Source organism: Tachypleus tridentatus, chromosome 1 (genome assembly GCF_004210375.1).
Source record: "Tachypleus tridentatus isolate NWPU-2018 chromosome 1, ASM421037v1, whole genome shotgun sequence".
In the NCBI taxonomy this organism is placed as follows: Eukaryota; Metazoa; Arthropoda; class Merostomata; order Xiphosura; family Limulidae; genus Tachypleus; species Tachypleus tridentatus.
This window is the reverse complement of record NC_134825.1, coordinates 63649868-63671539: the sequence shown is the minus strand read 5'-3', so window position 1 is coordinate 63671539 and position 21672 is coordinate 63649868. Positions and strand designations below refer to the sequence as shown.

General features: G+C 34.4%; 1 protein-coding gene across 2 annotated transcripts in view; it reads right to left on the bottom strand.

Annotated features, from left to right (window-relative positions):
* LOC143250470 (synaptotagmin-5-like) overlaps window positions 1–21274 on the bottom strand; it is a 43266-nt gene extending 21992 nt beyond the window's left edge. For both annotated transcript variants that reach the window (XM_076501062.1, XM_076501069.1), the window contains exon 1: window positions 21056–21274. In XM_076501062.1, coding sequence (XP_076357177.1) covers window positions 21056–21271 — 216 coding nt within the window. In that variant the 5' untranslated portion in view covers window positions 21272–21274. The remainder of the gene's footprint in view (window positions 1–21055) is intronic.
* Window positions 21275–21672: the final 398 nt, after the last annotated feature.

Below are 21672 nucleotides of genomic sequence, written 5' to 3'. Positions count from 1 at the left end.
ATTTATCACCTATATGTGCGCGTGTGTGTGTATATATATATATATATATATATATGATAAATACACGTCAATATAAACCAAGCATAACAGAAAAATTTAAAGTAATATAAAACGTATGGACTAGGAACTATATACATTAATTAGACTGAATCTTTTGTTCAGATATTTTAATATTTCAATTTTTATAAGTGACAGAGAATAGATGTTCCACATGTACCAGCAATCCCATGTTGAAACAAAATGGTTTTGTACCACATGTACCAGCAATCCAATGTTGAAACAAAATGGTTTTTTGGTTCTTGAATTAGAATACGAAACATTTTTTTTATAACGCCTTCGGTACATATACGCATTAAACTTCAATTCTATAAAGGTAACTAAGCAAGAGTGGTTAGTTTATTTTCTGAAGCGAGTGGACTTATTATTTGGAAATTTGACATTAATTGATTTTTAAAAAGATGAAAATATATACTTTTGATAATTTTGAAAAGCTTAAATATGCATACAAAATTAACGAAGAGACGTACCGTGTCAAAATAGTACAGTGAACTCGTGTAAGAAAATAAAACATTTTGGTGACATAATAGCTCAGGAATTTACAGCCCGTTTGTACCAATGAACATTATTGCGAATTTCTTACATTGAAAGCAAAATGTATCTTTTAACAACATTCGAACCATAAGCAAATTTAAATTATATAAAGTTGTTTTGTTGTTATCGTTTTGTATTAAGGACAAAGATACCTAATGGCTCTGCCCATCACGGGCATTGAAGCCCGGTTTCTAGCGTTGTAAAACATACCACTTTGCCACTAGGGGGCAAAATATATATATAGAGAGGGAGTAACTGTTTATTTATTTTGTTGAGATTCGTGTAAAACTACTCGAGGGCTATATGTGCCTTAACTTAGAAATGATAGACTACAGGAAAAGCAGCTGATCAAAACCACACGTCATCAACTCTTGGATTACTCTTAATCAACACATAGAAGGACTGACTGCCTGTCACGTTATAATCTCCGACAACTCAAAGGACAACCACTTTCAATAACGTGTTTCAATTCCATGAGCCACAGACTGCGATTTCAGCACTCTCACCATCAGGCCATGCCAGGCCGAGGGACAATGAAAACGAACAGATATTCCTATTTAACTCTTTATATCACATAATAATGGACTTCTGGAAATAATCCAATTTATTGACCTTCAACATAAACCGGTACTGACTTTGGAACTTTGGTGTTTATTAATTTTACTTGAATTTTGAACTAATTAATGGACAAGTCAATATTAACTGTTGTAAATAATATTTGACCATTCCACTAACGCTTGCTTGGTTAAAAGAAACATTTATATAGATATATGACCAAATGTTTTTCTGGCTGAAAAGAACGGGAGTGTAAGTTTGAAAAGGAGAAATAAAAATTTCTTTCTATATATATATATATAAGAATGAATGTTTTTTTCTCTTTGTCGGTGGGGTTGTTCCTTATGTACGGCCGCTTATTTAAAGCTACAAACTCTAAATTCGGGGTACAGGTACAACTTTGTATGGAACTAATATGTGCTATGTTGCAGAAGTCTCGGAGGCCGTTTTAAGGCTACAAATTGAGGTCAAAGTGACCAATATAGCACTTTTTGGTAAATAGGACAATCAATGAGTTTCAAATTTAAAAAGACTTAATTTTTGGTAATGTGTGATCAATATGGCTATTATTTACGTTTATTCACTGTGTGATGACCTTTTTCAAAATCATTCTATATCCCTGATCAATTATGTACTAAAACAATTTAAAAACTTCGTGAAGCCTTCATTCGTGCTCTTTACGTCCATTTCTCTTTCTCCTACATACACATGCCTAATTTCTAACTCCCCTTAACTGAAAGAGGATGGTGCTTTATCTCGAACATGCGCATACATGTACTTGCTTCAGCCACATCATTTGCTTTGTTTGAGTGTACTCGCAAGAATCACTTATGCGATGACTTTACAAAAACATTCGATAACAACAAATGCTCGTTCACGTTGTGCTGTAACGAGAAGAAAATTCTTTATCAACTGGAACGATAATAAAGTCAGAACACAGTGAAAACGGCACTTGGTCACACAGCAGAAATGAAATTTTGTTTTGGAAACTTGAAATGCCATGCAAAAAGTAGGAGCAATGCATCGGTTTTGTTTTGATTAAAATAGCTTAAGCAAATTATTATTTTCGCACATTGTTGGCTTTATTGACTTTAATCAAAATATTTAATTAGGTAAATAAATCATTTTGATTGTTTTTTGCAAAAATATTAATATGGTTGATTTAATCAAAACAATTGGAGTAATTTAAAGCAATTTACATCTCAACAACTAGTATATTAAAGACCTCTACTACAAAACGCACATGCAAACCTAAACGGCTCATGATTTTCTTGTGAAGTACATCGCCAGTGTAAATGTGTTTTAACAAACGTTGTTAACTTGACGGTGTTTTCCCCCTCACTAGAATGCAAAAGAATAGAAAAAATAATATTGTTCGTTTTGAATTGCGCGCACAGCTACACGAGGGGTATCTGCGCTAGCCGTCCCTAATTTAGCAGTGTAAGACTAGAGGGACCACCTCCAACTGTTGGTCTACTCTTTCGCCAACGAATAGTGGAATTGACTGTCACATTATAACACCCAGACGGCTGAAAGGTCAAGCATGTTTGGTGTGACGAGGATTCGAACGCGTGACCCTCGAATTACGAGTCGAGTGTCTTAACCACCTGGCCATGCCGGGCCTACTTTCAAGGAAGAGAAACTGTATAAAGACCAAAGTCGGAAAATGTTCCTTTTCGTTCTTTATTTTGTTATTTGATGCCTAATGACCGTATTATAAATGCATTACAAGTTTAATAATAGGTACTAACTGTCATATCTATCTTATTAAGTACTTGTGTCTGTGTATTGAAAACCGAAAGTCTATAACATAATTCTTGTACATTATTTGGTAGTTTCCAGTCACCATACCAAAAATTGAGGTTATCAAGTCAGCCAGCATTGGGTGGTGGATGCTAACACATACACAACAGATTATCTTCACAGCAAGAAGCTCGTAAGAAAGTACATTACGACTTCACTTTTAACACGTCTTCATCACAGAGGTCTAAATACTTTACATTTATAAATTTATTTCCTGCTTACTAAGTTGTAAAAAGCGACAACGAGAAGTAATGTTTAGTGCAATATACCAACTCCGGCATCACAGTTTGTGAATGAAATCATAAATGCCTTTTTCTCTCGTAAGCTTGAGGCATTATAATACTAAACTTCGAGGTTCGATCCATTCAGTTGGCACAGCACAGATTTCACCATTGTGCAGCTTTGTGCTTAGTATGTAAAAGAACGTATATATATTATTAAAGTACGAGAAAAATCTGGTTTACTCGAACACAAGTAACTGAAAGTAGATAATTCAGCAAGGAACATTTCGAGTGAGAACCAATTTTCTGAAACCACTTAATCATCATGTAATATACATATAAAGAAGAAACACTTCGGAGCTATTTTGAAAGAGAACGTTCTATATGCAGAAATAAAAGAAAGGTTATACTTTGGGGCTGAGCTCTCTAAACGACATATGCGTCATCTTTAATTTCAACATAACAGTTCTGTAAGTCTTGGAAGACATGAAATACAGTACGGCATTTATGGCTAATAAACCCTTTGAATAATTTAGTTTCTAGCTAACAAAACAGTGGCATAGTCAACTAATACGCGTAAATACAATTAAATTTAAGAATAATTATTTTTAATAGCGACTGAAGACTAGTTATATCTTCATAGTCAACAATCATTTCATGTCTTATTTATAATTAGTAAAATATCTTCTCACCATGATATTAACGAGGAAATTGTTTCCTCACCTTGGTATTAACTAACAAGTTATTTTTCACCATGTTATTAACCAGGAAGTTATCTTCTTATCATGGTATTTAACAGGAGGTTACCTTCTTACCATGGTTTTAACTAGTAAGATATCCTCTCACCATAATATTAACCAGTAGGATGTCTTCTCACTGTGGTATTAAATAGTAAGGTATCATTTTACCCTGATATTAACCAGTAAATCATCTTCTCACCATGGTATTAACCAACAAGTTACCTTCCAACCATGGTATTAAATAGTAAGATATATTTTCACCATGAAATTTCACAACCAGTAGCACTCCAACAACCTTTTACTTACATTAAGTTGTTCCGATGAATATTGTTTGGCTGTAATTTTGGACATACTGTAGATTACGTATTTTTAATATATTAAAATTTCATCATACGTCAACCTTGACTTTTTTGTTACTTATGCCATATTTAAAGAAACAGAAACGTTAGTTGTGAACTAACAAGAGAGTTGCCAATCAAGTTATTTTGTACTGTGTTTCAAATTCTTCAATAATAACCTGAATTCATTTTCCTTTCAAATAATAAATCCTTGTAAACTATATAGTTCGTGTTGTTAAGGAGAGAACGCCACAATAGTGAGTAAATTGCTATACTTGAAAATTCATTCAAATATGTATATATACAGGGTGAGCCAAAAGTAGGTGGACAGCATTTGGAATAGGTTTATGTATCGGTTATATTAATGCAATTGTATATTATAACTATGTTGCAACTATATTATTTGTGTTATATAATTACAATTTTATAATTACATTTGTTTTAATTTAATCTGTTTTCTTTTTTTTTTAGATTGTTAATAGAACCCATAATGTCACCTACTGTCCACCTACTTTTGGCTCACCCTGTATATATACTCACATATAATACATTTGATAGTACAAAACAGTAGAACAAAACTTTGTGGAAACTGTTTCCACCGTTCTACTGTCAAGAACTGTAACGACCTCTATAATTATACAACAAACATTTTATGCCTTAATTATTCCAGTCAGAGTTTTCAGCCCCCCCCAATGGCAAAGCGGTATATCTGCGGACTTACAATGCTAAAAATCAGGTTTCGATACCCGGGGTGGGCAGAGCACAGATAGTCATTCCACTGTTTAGCTTTGTGCTTAATTCAAATAACGACAGCTATATAGTTTTCAAATAAAACCTAACGTGTAATGAAACGATTCTGGGGTTTGTATTTTATGTTATAATTATAAGAAAATGTGAAATAAAACTGGCGTGACTCAAAAGGAGATTGTGAAACAACAAATAATTGCTTGTCACGAGACATTGGTGTTACATAGGTTATATCTTTAACACTCCATTAATTATAGAGTCCCCTATGCTATTTTTTAAGAATTAGAAATGTATAGTATAAGCGTGTTCCACACACACAATGTTCACCATATTCACTAGCTTCGCTGGCTTAGAAAAGTCCTTCACCCTCTAACAACTGTTGTGAGCAACAACGCTTGGTTATAAAAGAATACAAATATCCCACACTAAAACTGTAATGTCTAGAGTAGTAAAAAACAATAGATAATTTAAACTGTTTTCCTAATATTATTTGTAACGTGCTTTCGTAAACTTTGTTAGCTTGTTTCAAACTTTTGTGAAAGTCTTGCACAAAAGGCTATCTGAGAAACTCTGAACTCAAGCATAACAGCTGGACAACAGCACCCACTGCCAACTTTTAGGCTAATCTTGTTTGATCGAATAGAGGGATTTGTCTGTGTCTCTTGCAGAATATCCATGGCTCGATAAAGTGGAGACTCCTTTATTTTTTTGGCGCTAACACGAGGGGCACCATGGTTCCTCAGTTCTACAATCCGAAATTTAATCATTTGATCGCGGTAAGCCTTACTACATAATGAAGTCTTAGACTTAAAAGTCCGTACTTCTAGATTCACTTTATGTTTTGTGATACCTTTGGGGCTTAGGTGATGAGTATACACTTTTAACATATAAAAGTACTCTTTTTTTCTGAAGTCCTTGATTTTGGTTTCTTGTTTCGGAACATGCAGTATTTTTTTAATTACGTGTTTTAAAATGTCTGCAGTAGGTCTAATTCACATCTGTAGACGTTAAGGTGCGCGTCTCACTCAGATCATGCGTGGTCTAATGGTTATCGTGTTCGGACTTTGAATTCTAAAGTTCGTTATTCAATATTATTAGCACAGAAACATGTTGTACACTCTGGGATCCGAAAGGTGTTACAAGAGTGACGACGTTTTTTACTAGCTGTCCTCTTTTCAGTTTATCAGCTCAAAATTAGGACAGCTATGCGCATATAATCTTTTTTGTAATTTTGCGCAAAATTCCCAAAACAAAAAAAGTCGCATAAATTTTGAACCAATGAAAACTTCAGACAGTGCATTAGAAGAATTAGGAAATTCTGTAACATATGGAAGTGAAGTCAAGTTTGAACTGGACAAGAAGTATATTAATATAATACCAATAATTTCTATAGAATATAACTTATCTTACAAGTAACGGTTTACGTGAGATTAAAACAATATGGGATGATGGTTTTCTCTCGCTCTGTGATTTATGAATTGATGGCAAACATTCATAACAGATTGGTATAAGTAATTAAACTCAAGCTCCTTCAAAATTGTCACTCCTTGAAAATATGTATCATTAACATAATCATCCCTATATATCAAAACATATTTATAATTAACTGTGTAACATGAGGTTTGTTCGTAAAACAAGGGCACAGCGTGATGGATCATAGTTTAACGTTTAATGTTAAATTATTTCGAATAGCTTTGTTTGTTTGTTTTGGAATTTCGCACAAAGCTACTCGAGGGCTATCTGTGCTAGCCGTCCCTAATTTAGCAGTGTAAGACTAGAGAGAAGGCAGCTAGTCATCACCACCCACCGCCAACTCTTGGGCTACTCTTTTACCAACGAAAGGTGGGATTGACCGTAACATTATAACGCCCCCACGGCTGAGAGGGCGAGCATGTTTGGCGCGATTCGGGCGCGAACCCGCGACCCTCAGATTACGAAGCGCACGCCTTAACGCGCTAGGCCATGCCAGGCCTATTTCGAATAGCATCGAATTGTGTTGCTAATATTAGATTCTCGCTTTTCAGGTGTATATTTTTCGCATATTAGCATCTAAGTGGTTTTGTGATGTATCATTTACAAACAGAAACTGAAAACTAATGGAAAGTGTTGTTTGTAAACTTCACACTGGCTTATACGTTCACTAAAATAAAACTGTTGCTGTTTCTACTTTATTCATAAATTATATATAATGATGGTGCCACCGAACCAATATTTGAATAAAGCCGCTGTTCAACCAAGCGTTTCGGGTGCTAGTTAATTATATGAACACAAGTCTCTAACGTTATAGTTTTATCTATCTCTATTAATCATAATTTGAGTGGGTATATCACCCATTCCCAGTCTCCTACTGCGTCATACAGAAAATCAATGATGCTGCAGTATATAATCAACCACGTGTTGGAACTCACCATAGAAACCCATAGCAACGAAAAGGAGGAATAACATAATCATTTCTGTAAGCTTTGTTGCCACTGGAAACACGATATCAATCCGCTGAACCTAAGTTTAAAGTTTAGATACTATCATTCAGGAAGATAACTGCAAAATTAGGTGTTCGATTCCTGATATATTGAATGACATTAAGTTATTACTTTCAAGTACACACTTTTGGTTCATAGCCCCGTCATTTCTTGACCGATTTGAAATATATTCAATATTTTAGACTCAAGAGGTCAAACCCTTTCGATTAATTCATTTGATCACGCTCAACGTTTTATAGATTAATTTACCTAACTTCTACCTAAAATAATTTGAATTTGAAGGAGACTGGTAGAGATATTGATGAATAATAAAACTGGTTGAGGTACACGTGCACCCCACGCTTGGTATTGGTGGTGCACAAAATATATCTTTGTTTGCAGTTAAGCACAAAGCTGCACGATGAGCTACCTGCACTCTGTTCACCACGGGTATTAAAACCCGGATTAAAGCATTGAAAGTTCTAAGACACATAGCTGTGCTACTGAGAAAGCCAAACATATTGCTAATAAAAAGGGGGGAAGATATCTTAGATTAAATTACTCTAATCCTGCTATGGTTATTGAGGATTACCTCTTGTTTTGTGACAGTCAGCTAGACCTAAGTTTAAAATTTAGACACTTTCAGTATCGCTTAAGAAAGTTACAAAAACAGATATTTTATTTCGGAACATTTTCTAATAGATGTAAGATACCATTTTTAGTAACAGTCACCTGAACCTAAATTTAAAGTTTAAGTAGTTTCATTTTTGCTTTAAAATAATCATAAAATTATTTGTTTGAATTATGAAAAAATTGTTAACAGATATTTAATGTCAATTTCTTTTTAGTAACTCTCAACCAGACCCAAGATCAAACGGTAGACCATATCATTGCTCCAGAAAGTACTCATAAGAATAAATGTTTGATTTCCAAGGGTTAGGTAACAGGTATACAATAAACACTTTTTTATTCATCATCTGCTGGATAGGCGAAAATTCCGATTACAAAAGCTTTACCTTATATTTTATGGCAAAATGTATTTCTACATTATCGATAACGATAACAGTTTTAGACAATAACGAATGTTGTAGAAAATCTTTAACTGTACAAAGAAAAAACACTAAGTACAGTATATTAAAAATGAATCGCTATACAAGCAGTCTACAATAAAAGCTTCCTAGTGGTGAATAACATAAACAAAGCTACTGCAGCGCCACTTAGTTGCAATCACCATTTGCATTTGGAGACATCAAAATTTCCGGTTACAAAATTTTCCGGATACGAAGATGACAGATAACAAAGCTATTTATTAATGTATAAGTATAATTTGTACCACAAAGTCAGTATATCCATATATATATGTATATACACACATACATATACTTACGTACACAACAACGTATAAAACCCACAAACAAAAGCAAAATTATTTTCAAACGAATCATATTTTACGATAGCGAATTCGTTTAAATTTTACATCTAAATTTCAACGACTTAAAAACAGCTACAAGCTGCTTTTTTCCAGGTGTAATTATTAGACACGTGTGGACACGCTTAAAAGACAGCTTGAAAATGGGTATTTTTACGTCAATAGATTTTCTAATAACAAATATTTATCTAAGCCAGTGAGCGTAAGCATGTTTAACACATAATAAAAACGTTGTCGTTAATGATATATCATTTACAATTTACTTTATTTCAATAATTAAATCAACACCAGATTACGGACTCAATGCTGTTCCGGGTTTATTAAACAAGGAGTTATTCAGTTGTTTTTGTGTTTGTTTAGTTTTGAATTTCCACATCATCATTTGGGTGACCAGTGTAATAAACCTACTAAAAACTCTGTTCTATTGATGTGCTACACCTATGATAGTTAGTGTTCTGTTTCAGAATGGCAAAATGCTTACGTAAAGTTAGAGAAAGAATAAAGCTAAACAGCAATATTCTTTCATTTTAATTTTGGTACAGATATTGAAGGAAAATCGTATATTATTGTATAAACTAGAAATTACATGCTTCGAGGGTTACTTTAAATATAATATGAAAAAAAAATTACATGATCCATTGTTTTTCATCTTACTTTTCAGTATAATATTTTGTAGTACCAAATACTATTGTTTATCCGCCGACAATTATCTTGAACTCCAGGATCCGAGGTCCGGCATGCCCAGGTGGGTTAAGGCGTTCGACTCGTAATCTAAGGGTCGCGGGTTCGAATCCCCGTCGCACAAAATCATGCTTGCCCTTCCAGCCGTTGGGGCGTTATAAGTGATGGTCAATCCCATTATTCGTTGGTAAAAGAGTAGCCCAAGAGTTGGCGGTGGGTGGTAATGACTAGCTGCCTTCCCTTTAGTCTTGCACTGCTAAATTACGGACGCCTAGCGCAGATAGCCCTCGAGTAGCTTTGCGTGAAATTCAAAAAAACAAACAAACAAACCAGTATCCGATAATCGTTTACGTGCTTCTGGGTTGACATTTTTGCCACTTTCATCATTCTATATTAAATTTGAGGAAGGCATTTGTTCTTTGCTTTGACAGTGACGTTTTAACAATATTTATTTCATGTTATTGTTTAATTCTAAGTTAACACTATCAATTTAATCTTAACGCGTAGAAAGCTAGCGACAATTATAATGTTTAATCAAACTCATATACAAAATAAAAGGCAGCATTTTTAATACATTATGACATATTAATTACAAATGCAGTTAAAATATGAAAGAAGTGAATCTGTGATAAGCTTTATCTATGAAAAGAACAGACAGGGTGTTTGAATTATGTACTCTAAAAGAAATTTTGTAATTACTGAATTGAAATACTGTCAGAACTTACTCCACTTACAAGTACTTAAAAGTCCAACTTTTATCATACTCGTATTATAATAAACATCTTTCAGTTTCTTCGTAACTATTCTATATTGTATTATTAACGTGTTTAGCAATAAAGAAGTATACCTGAAAATGCAATTCTCATTTCATGAAAAGCTGTTTTGATTAAATGTATATGTGAAGGTATTAAAAATAACAAGAGTGCAACTAATATTTTTACCAGAGAACTCATAAGGACAATCTTTCAAACAGCTCAGAAGGACAATTTTTCCAAATAACTTAATAAGACACTTTTGAAAAACCTTAGCAGAACATTCTTCCAAATAATTTAACAAGATACCCTTCGAAACAGATTAGTAGAACATTCTACTAAATAGCTCAGCACCATTGTATCGAAATAAATTGAACGTGGTTTTGAAACTATCACTGGAAAATTAAATCTACAAATACCTTTTGATAGTTTAGCACCTAGCCAGGAATTGATGCTAGTGATAGTTTAGCACCTAGCCAGAAACTGATGCTAGTGATAGTTTAGCACCTTGCCAGAAACTGATGCTAGTGATAGTTTAGCACCTTGCCAGAAACTGATGCTAGTGATAGTTTAGCACTTTGCTTGAAACTGATGCTAGTGATAGTTTAGCACTTTGCTTGAAACTGATGCTAGTGATAGTTTAGCACCTTGCCAGAAACTGATGCTAGTGATAGTGGAATCAGAGCAGTGTTACTACAGTTACAGTTATTATAGCTCTTGAATACAAATACTACACAACAAAAAAAGAGCTACTTGTAGATGAGATTTTGATAAATTGACTCTGTGTGTGGTAGAAAGATCACTGTTTTTGATGAAATATAGAACCATAGAAGAATACGAACACTGTTGGGGCATGAAACACTCATAATTCATCATCATTACCAGCAACATGAAACAAAGATTGATAGTTACCAGTACTTGTGCCAATGTCTCACAAAAGTTAAGAGCTGGTGTTAAAAATTTATGATATGTTTTGTACTGTCCAAAATAAAACTGGCCTTAAAATAATAATCTCCAGCAAAAAAAAAAGTGTTATTCTTTGAAGTTTTTAACTTCCTAAGAAGTAATAAGCAGTGGCGTATTTTGGTAGGGCTACAGGGGGCTCAGCCCCAGGACCTCTGGTCTTAATGAGGAGCCTATTGATAATTTTATTCTATGTAAAATTATCTGGGATGTAGGGCCTACAAAAATAATTAGCCCCTAGGCCCACACAACCTTATATTCGCCACTGATAGTAAGTCAACGGCCACACTTCTGAATAGTTTGGATCCACAAAACCCCATTAAATGAAACAGAAGTAACCTTACAAGATACAACTCTAAAGTTCAATTGAAATAGTTGAAATACATATTTTAAGCATTTCGGTGCCTCTGTACCCATATAACAACAGAAATTTGAAAGGGATATTAAATCAGGCTTTCAAAACATTCATTTTTGATAAATTGATAGTTTTCTATCATTAAGTGTTTAATCGTAGAGTAGTGAGATTGTTTGATGAAAACATTGACAAAAGCAATACGAAATGATTAAAATAAGAGTTGTTTAGGTGAGTATCGAATACACGAAATTTAATACAGTAAGCAATGAATGCGAAACCAGGAAGTATTTGTATATTTTTATAACACTTAACTACGTAAACCATGTGAAAACTACTTGAAAATACATAAATGCTTGAACTGAACAATAGAAGGTTGTTTATATTATTGTGACACCACATATAACTGGAAGTGTTAATAAAATGTTTATACAGTAACAATATTCTGTTTTCTGTATTCATGAAGTTTGAATAAAGTATCATAACTTTGAGTGACGTTTCTCATCAACTACGTAAAAATGTTTTAAGAAAAGGTTATCGAGTTTTAAGGTGAAAGAAGAGTATTTGAAGACGAAACGCATTTAACTGGTTATTAATTATGATAAAATAAAAAATATAATCAAAAGAGAAAACTAATCATAAACTCCTAACTTCCAGTAATATAGAACATTTTGAGTAAATGGCTGTTCAGAAGAGAAATACCAAAAAAATACAAAATAACAAATGGCTAGAAACAGAAGTAATAAAAAAACAATGATACATACGAACCTTTCTACCAATTTAAACTCTAAGCTACTAAGATATGAGAACCAAACTCTACATGTCTAAATTATCAGTTGGTGTTCAATATATTAAAATTTCAGTATATATGCAACTTAAAACTTCAAAAGAATTAATCAGGGATGTTATATCGAAACTTACCCTCATAATCACTTCCTTCCATACTGTTATACACCCGTCTTTTGAGTGACGTTTTGGTGTCATCATAATCTCTGTTTAACCTCTAAACTGTTGAAGGCACTCAACACCTTTGTGATTTAATTAACACACGAAAAGTTCTGAAACATCGTTTAAAAATTGTGAACTGTTTCATCGACTCAGAGTACTGTTGTAAATCAATACACAAGGTACTTGATCTTGTTAGGGAACTAGTATCATACAAGACTTCTGAATTTCATGCTAGCTGTAGCAAGGATGTTGAAGCGGATACCTTCAGTTAATAGACAGGAGTACCAGATGAAGCTAATCTCTTCAGTTGATAAGCCGAAGTACCAGTTGAAACAAACCTTCTCAATCAATAGACATGAGTACCAGTTGAAGCTAATCTGTTCAATTTGTAAGTTGAACTACCAGTTGAAACAAACCTTCTCAGTTAATAGACTAAATTACCAGTTAAAGCGGATGCCTTTAGTCAGTGGACTGAAGTATCAGGTTGGCTAATAAAATAATTAGTATACCAAGGACGATTGCAATAAAACCATAACAATCATAAATATTTAACAGAAACAATGTGCACTAGACTTGCCGCTATTTCTCTGCATCTTATACGTAGGCCTAAGTAGCTATTGAAAGCAACAGGGTCTGAATAAAGTGGTAGCAGTGACTATGCGACCTTACTAGCCCTGTTAAGCCTTTTCTTCGTGTATGTACAAACACGAAGAATGACAAAGAAATGGCGTCATTACTATCTACTTTTCCAACTAATAAAACTCTAACACAAAGAAACGACTGTAATACCTCAAAAAATGTATCAAAAGACTAAGACAACATTTTGGGCTTCAAGTGCATTCATGAACAGAAGATGACGTTAAGTACGTCCACGTAGCGAGAGATAACGCGCACACTACCAGTACCCGTGGTCGCAGGTCCAGAGGATGTTAACCGTTCACGAAAGTAAAAGCGCTCAGAAAGCCTGACGTCTATCCTATTAACGATTTTGTAGAGCTTCTTAACTGTTACTTTTACTTTACTTAAACAAAAAAGAACAAAGGATAAATAATTTGGGGCCTTTTCTAAACAACTTTAATAAGTATCGATCTGATGGCAAGTTCACGGACTTATAACACGATTGTTTGTTTGTTTTGGAATTTCGCACAAAGCTACACGAGGGCTATCTGAGCTAGCTGTCCCTAATTTAGCAGTGTAAGACTAGAGGGAAGGCAGCTATTCATCACCACCCACCGCCAACTCTTGGGCTACTCTTTTACCAATGAATAGTGGGATTGACCGTCACATTATACACCCCCACGGCTGGGAGGGCGAGCATGTTTAGCGCGACGCGGGCTCGAACCCGCGACCCTCGGATTACGAGTCGCACGCCTTACGCGCTTGGTCATGCCAGGCCAGTTATAACACGAAAGTCGAGGGTTTAATTCCCCGCAAATAGTGTTTTCGCCCCCAAGTAGCAAGCACTGTGGTATGTCTGCGGACTCACACAGCTAGAAATTGGGTTTCGATACCCGTGGTGAGAGAGCAAAGATAGCCTATTGTGTAGCTTTGTGCTTAATTCCAGTCAATCGGTTGTGTGATAAGATGTTTTAAACACGTAACTTTAATAAACTAAACTCCTTGAATGATACATGTTTCAATAATTAATCGCTCGAAAAAAACATAGAAATAGAAGGAAGTTTGTAGCCAGGGTATTTAACAAACATTTCTTATGACTTGATAAATGATTAGATTGGATATGCGCATTATAGGTTTTAACATATTTTTAAGGTAAACACGTTAGAAATATTATTTTCATTACAAACACATTAGGCATACAGATAGAAATGTTCAGTCGATATTCACGAAATTCAAAGTTTCAATCCTGCTTTCTATAACATCATGATGTGGTCAGATGAACATGATAGATATAAGAATACTTGTTCATAGGAACAAGGTTATAATACCGATATAAGTATACATTCTAAATTATGAAGACTACTTCTTTCCAAGTTACGATGGTATAGCTTACTGTTGTTCCAAAATTCAGCTAGTAATTAATATGGGAATTAATTAATTACATGCGAGTTTATTCTGATTATTTACCTTTACAACATTAGGTGACAACCATGCTAGCTTTAACAATATAAGATGCAAATATTTATACTTATACGTCTTGCCATATGCTAGTAACAAGCATAGAACCTTTGTGAAATTATATTTAAAACCGTGGCTACTTGGTGAAACTCCATAATTACATAACTGTGGAAAAAAACAATAAAAAATTTTGCAAATATGTCATTTATTAACGGGTATGTTTTTGTCAGTATTAACGATCCCTAATAAATAGGTGTGGTTTGTTTTGAGTAACGCCCGCAAAGCTACACGAGGACTATCTACGCTAGCCAGCTTTAGTTTAGCAGTGTAAGACTAGAGGGAAGGCAGCTAGTCATCACCACCCACTGCTAACTCTTGGGCTACTCTTTTACCAGCGAATAGTGGGACTGACCGTCTCATATAACACCCCATGGCTGAAAGGGCAGCATGTTTGGTGACGAAGATTCGAACCCGCGCCCCTCAGATTAGGAGTCAAGTGCTTTAACGATTTAGCTATGCCGGGACCCCCAGCTTTAGTTTAGCAGTGTAAGACTAGAGGGAAGGCAGCTAGTCATCACCACCCACTGCTAACTCTTGGGCTACTCTTTTACCAGCGAATAGTGGGACTGACCGTCTCATATAACACCCCATGGCTGAAAGGGCGAGCATGTTTGGTGACGAAGATTCGAACCCGCGCCCCTGAGATTAGGAGTCAAGTGCTTTAACGATTTAGCTATGCCGGGACCCCAGTAAATACGTCATCAGGTGCTTATATTAATATTTCTGTTACTAAGGGCTTTCAGAAATTACATATTGAATTTAAACATTTTATAAAACAAAATGTCGATAGGTTGATAATCATCAAATTTAGCCATTTACCACGTGCACATGGACTTAACATTTGTGTTAAATATAATAAAAATGCAAATGTTCCCATGGCAGTTCGGATCAGTCTGTTGTTTTCCACAAAGCATTGCCGAAAAGACTTTTCGTTTGATATCAGAAGTTATCAGTTGAACTGGACGATAGGAGGAAGTCTTATTAATTAACTAGTTTCATCTTGGATTGTTTTTCACAGTTGATAGACATACGACATCACCTGCCATCTGTACTGTAACATAGATTCTAGAAATGAGTTATTTTTGAGACAGCCGAATAAACTAGATCTGCTTGTATAAGCGATCAACAGAACCATAAACTAAAGCAAACTAATTGAATAAACTCTATATTAGATTGGCAGACACATTAAAAGCTACACACAAAAAATAATAGACACACAATGTAACCACACAAAAATTAACAACACCTGCACAAACACAATATGTAACGGAACATGCACTTGGGCATACTAACAGAAGAAACACAATATTAGATGTCTTGATAAGTAAAAAAAAAAATCTGCTCAAACTAAAGCAGACAGCCTGTATCAAAATAGTATTTGATTGGTCCACACTTAAAAAAACAACAACTACTTCTATAAACACGGTAATTGATGGAAACACATTAAATCAGACTACCTGTATAAACAGACGGCTCAATAAGAGAAAACACTAAAATATATTAAGTATATAAACACATTTCAGCAGACCGGCTTTATAAAAAACAATATTTGATGGAATGAAACACTATAGCAGAACAGCTTTATAAACACAACATTTAACGGTGACACAGTATAATATAGTCGACTGTGTAAATATAAAATTTAATGGTACCACATTTATATCGCGTAACCTACAACATAAATATACAATTTCAAAGTACCACAAAATAGTACAGCCTACTGTATAAACACATTTAACTGTACCATAGGTCGACATTGCCTACTACATAAAAACAACATTTAACTGTACCAAAGAACAACGTAGCTTACTATATAAACACAACATTTAACTGTACCACAGAAAAACGCATCCTACTATATAAACACAACGCCTAACTATACCACAGAACAACGTAGCCTGCTATGTAAACACAACATTTAACTGTACCACAGAACAACGTAGCCTACTATATAAACACAACATTTAACTGTACCACAGAACGACGTAGCCTACTATATAAACACATTTAACTGTACCACAGAAACGTAGCCTACTATATAAACACAACATTTAACTGTACCACAGAACGACGTAGCCTACTATATAAACACAACATTTAACTGAACCCATTGAATGACGTTCACTACTATATAATTACAACGTTTAACTGTATTATCAAAAACTTTATTGTGTGTAGATACAAATAAATTGAAGTTAAACCTGTTGAGTTGCAGGTGCTAAACAAACGCGTCATCCATGAAGTAGGGAAAAATCTTATATAGAACAATGTTATGAAGAAGTCTGCGAACGATAACAGTTAGCGATACAGTCCTGTTCATCGATTACCTGTCTCAGAAACGACCAGTTTATTTATAAAGCCTTCTGACGTCGCACTAGCTTTCTCTCTCCTACTGTGAATACAGGAATAAGTGATTAAATCTACGTTGTAACTGGCTAATTATCTCTTGCCTACTAAGTGACTTTTGATAGTCCTATAGCAACATAACACGAACTCACGACATTCATAAACCGAGGACATAACTTGTAGGTCATAACAGTAGGATAATACTCTTATCTTGAGGATAATATTTAAATTATTAATTGCTATGATACTCTACCTATACTTCTGTTTACCTACATGATGCAGTAGTATATATGAGAATTAAGAATACTTCATATTACAGCCCCTAAACTATACATGTTACTAGTATTTCCAGTTCCGAGCTGTGCACTAGAATAATAAACAATCGTGATTAGTTCTGGACGTGTTGACAAATGCCAATACATTTTCAGACGGCACATGGAGGAATAAAAATTGCTTATCTTTACTTCTCAGATTTGAGCATTCACGATTTTTCTTTCTTTTTATTATTAAAAAATCAAAGTTTAGACAAGCAGTAAGAAAACCGTCTAAAAGGTTTTTTCCAGAATTTGTAATGCGTACTAAAAGGATGTAGAGATTTTGTCAGTAAAGTTAAAGAAAAACGAATAATAATAACAGTTTTCACAGATAATTAAAAATTATTTACTCAACTAAGTTTTTCGTTCTTCTACGTTCATTAGGGTTACAAACCATGGTTTATTTGTTTACGTATTTGTAGGTAAGTCCCACGAGTAACGATAGCCGGATGCTAGCCTTGTAAGTCCGCAGACATATCGCTGTGCCACTGGAGAGGCGTAGTATAATTAATGTGGATACGCATAAAAATTTCACGAGACTTATGCGGATTTGTAAAGTAATGTTCATTATGCTTATTGAGAACAACGCGTATACGTGTTTAATTTTCTTTATGGGTGTGTGCTGTGTTTTCTTAGAGAAAAGCCACATCGGGCTAGCTACTGAGTCCACCGAGGGAAATCGAACCCCTGATTTTAGCGTTGTAAACCCGTATACTTACCGCTGTAGAAGCGGGGGACTTTTTCTTTATGATGAATCAATCCAGAATCAAAATCCTTGCACTATCAACAGTAAAGTACCTTTTTATATAACATAGCGAAAACCCTACAGGTGGATGGAAAACGCTAAGCAACGAATGTTCTGAAGACAAAATGTTAGGCAAATCAGTGTTTGGAGAACAGGTTAAAAATACAATCGATGATATGTGAATGGATAACGAGAACGATCAATATTCTCTACAATCGATATAGTAAAGACGAAGTACGACTTCAAGCAGTAGTTTTTGAACACGTTTGAGTCCAACCAGTGTAGTAGGAACAGTTGTCGACCAACCAGTGTTCTGTCGTAAGATATGAGTCAAACTGATGCACTAACGTAAAAGACAAATCAGAATTGTGGTATAATGTATGAATACATCAGGTATCAGACAAATCAGTCTTATGACAAAAGAGAAAAACCAACTACTTTATGATAAAATGTGCCATAAAATTATTGCTATAATGTTAGAGACCAATTAGTCTCAAGATGAGTCAAACTACTGTTATGTAAAGGATGTCAGTGTTATTGAAATAATATGTAAGACGAATCAAAATTATTGACCCGAAGTAAGTTTAAGCAGTTTTATCAGACAAATCAGGAGTTCAACCAGTGTTATTGAACAAAGTATGAAAACAATCGTTATTGTAAAAGAAGACGTGAGCTCAACCAATGTTATAACAAAGGATTTGAAAGAATTTATGTTTTGTGACTAGTATGAAACCAATCAATACTAAGAAAAAAAGAGTTAAGTCAGAGTAAAATGACAAGGAAAAGCTGCTTCCATCTTTGCATTTCATTTAACTTAGTGTTTGATTTTAACACATACGGGATCAAAACTTTCTTAAACCAGGTGGCGAATCAGTGGGGATTCATTGATGACCCTTTTTCTCTAAGAATTCTCATATTAGATGGCGAAGCATTGGGGATTAACTGATGACCCTTCTTCTCTAAGAATTCTCATATTTGATGCCCTGACCCTTTGCTCTAAGAATTCTCATATTAGATGGCGAAGCATTGGGGATTAACTGATGACCCTTCTTCTCTAAGAATTCCCATATTAGATGGCAAAGCATTGGGGATTAACTGATGACCCTTCATCTCTAAGAATTCCCATATTAGATGGCGAAGCATTGGGGATTAACTGATGACCCTTCTTCTCTAAGAAATCCCATATTGGATGCCTAATCAATTGGAATTCACTGATGACTCTTCTTTTCTAAGAATTCCCATATTAGATGGCGAAGCATTGGGGATTAACTGATGACCCTTCTTCTCTAAGAATTCTCATATTTGATGCCTAATTAGTGGGGATTCATTGATGACCCTTTTGCTCTAAGAATTCTCATATTAGATGGCGAAGCATTGGGGATTAACTGATGACCCTTCTTCTCTAAGAATTCCCATATTAGATGGCGAAGCATTGGGGATTAACTGATGACCACTTTTCTCTAAGAATTCTCATATTAGATGCCGAAGCAGTGGGGATTCACTGATGACCCTTCTTTTCTAAGAATTCCCATATTTGATGCCTATTCAGTGGAAATTCACTGATGACTCTTCTTTTCTTTAAGAATTCCCATATTAGATGGCGAAGCAGTGGGATTCACTGATGACTCTTCTTTTCTAAGAATTCCCATATTTTCTAACGTCTAATATTAGATGCCTGATCAATGAGGATTCATTTATGACCCTTCTTCTCTTGAAAATAATCGGACTTCACCCCTCATAATTTATATTCTGTAGAATTCCCACAAACATGTATCCTGTTAATAACTAATAGTATAGATTTTAAGTTCAGCGAATTCTTATAGAAATATGTATATATATATATATATATATCAATAATATATCTCATAATTGGATATTAAGAATACCAGTATACTAATAACTTTTGACTGACCCTAAGCTACTAAAACTAATAATGCTTAAATCTTAACAACATTGCTAACACTTAGGTTTTATTTTTATTTAACACATTTAACACTTACATTTTATGCTTATCTTTCGCTGCTAACCTATATGTCAGTCCGAAGATTAACTAATCTTGGTTTTGAGACAACCTGTTAACCAAGTTTTTAACTTGTTTAGTTTTGATAAACAATAAACAAGATATTTGGTGTACGAATATTGTGTTTGTTCTTTAAGAGTGTTCTAGAGCCCATAAACAAGGTTAAAAGAGATGCTTTGTTGAAAGTTACCAAATATCTAGAACAGTGGTTTCCAACCTTTCTTATGGTCCGCACCCCTAAAAAATTTAATATGTTCTCGCACCTCTCACAGTAATTATTTATTTAGGACAGTACCCTTAATATAAAAAAAAGAAACTGAAATGTTATCTCGCACCCCCAAGGGATGCGAGCACCTCTGGTTGGGAACCACTGATCTAGAACTTTACGTATTTAGCTGAAGAAACATTTCTCTCAGAAATGTTAATTTTCTATAATATTTTATACTATATCGTCTTTAGCATAAACATATTTAGAAAAGAAAATTCTTAAGTGCGCGTGTTTGTTTTAAAGATACTTTGTAGAACTTCGATCACAAACTATTCTGGTAGCTATCTTCTGTTAACTTATTCTACCTTATCACACCCTGAATCTTGTCTGCAGATTGAAGGAAACATCTTGCTACCATGACAACATGACGACTAGTCTCTTTTATAGTGTGTGTCTGTGTAACAGGCTGATGGAAAAGCTACCTTCTAGACTCGTTACAAATAGCATACAAACAGCTTCATTCGAGAATAAAATCTATTACGAAACTAAGGCAGCTAGCTAACTTGCTATAATGATAACAGTTTTCTTCGAAGTATTAATTTCCAGATTATATTCAAAACAGGCAATTAAATTTGTCAAATTTCGTGAAAATTAAAAAAAGAAAGATAAAAAAAATAAATCACTAGCTGTTGTAAGTAAAACCTTACCTGTTGCGGACCAATCGAGTTTGATGCAATCCCGCTGTTGAACACGAGCACCTTCCTGCGCCGTTCACAGCCACTGTTACCGATAGATGGCGCTGAAAAGAAAGAGCCCTTGTTGCCTCGGTTATACCGGTAATATCGGTAAATGACAAGAGTCAGACCAAACAACAAAGCCAAACCAACACCAGTGGCGGCACCAAGTACCGAGGATGACACCATGATATCTTTCTGAAAATATAAAATAAAGATACTTATAATAATGTGGACCTGTTATACACTTAAATGTGTACAAAACTCCTGAAGTATGGTTTTTCGCATGTTAATATTAATAAACGTAATTTTTAGAGCGAATCTGTTGTTAAACGAGAAGTTTTTAACAAAATATTTTCGTAAATTACACCACGAGGATCATGAAGCACATTTCGTGAAGTTATCTTTTGTGTGTGTGTTTTTCAAGGTTTTGTACCATATTAACATGTTAACGATTTAATAGTTTCCTGTTGTGATATGCACATAAAACAACACTAAGTGAAGATAATGTTTTTCTAGCAATGCTCAGGTTTATCTTTAACTCTTATTAATATATATTTTTTAATTTTATGTAAACGTGAAAACACAAC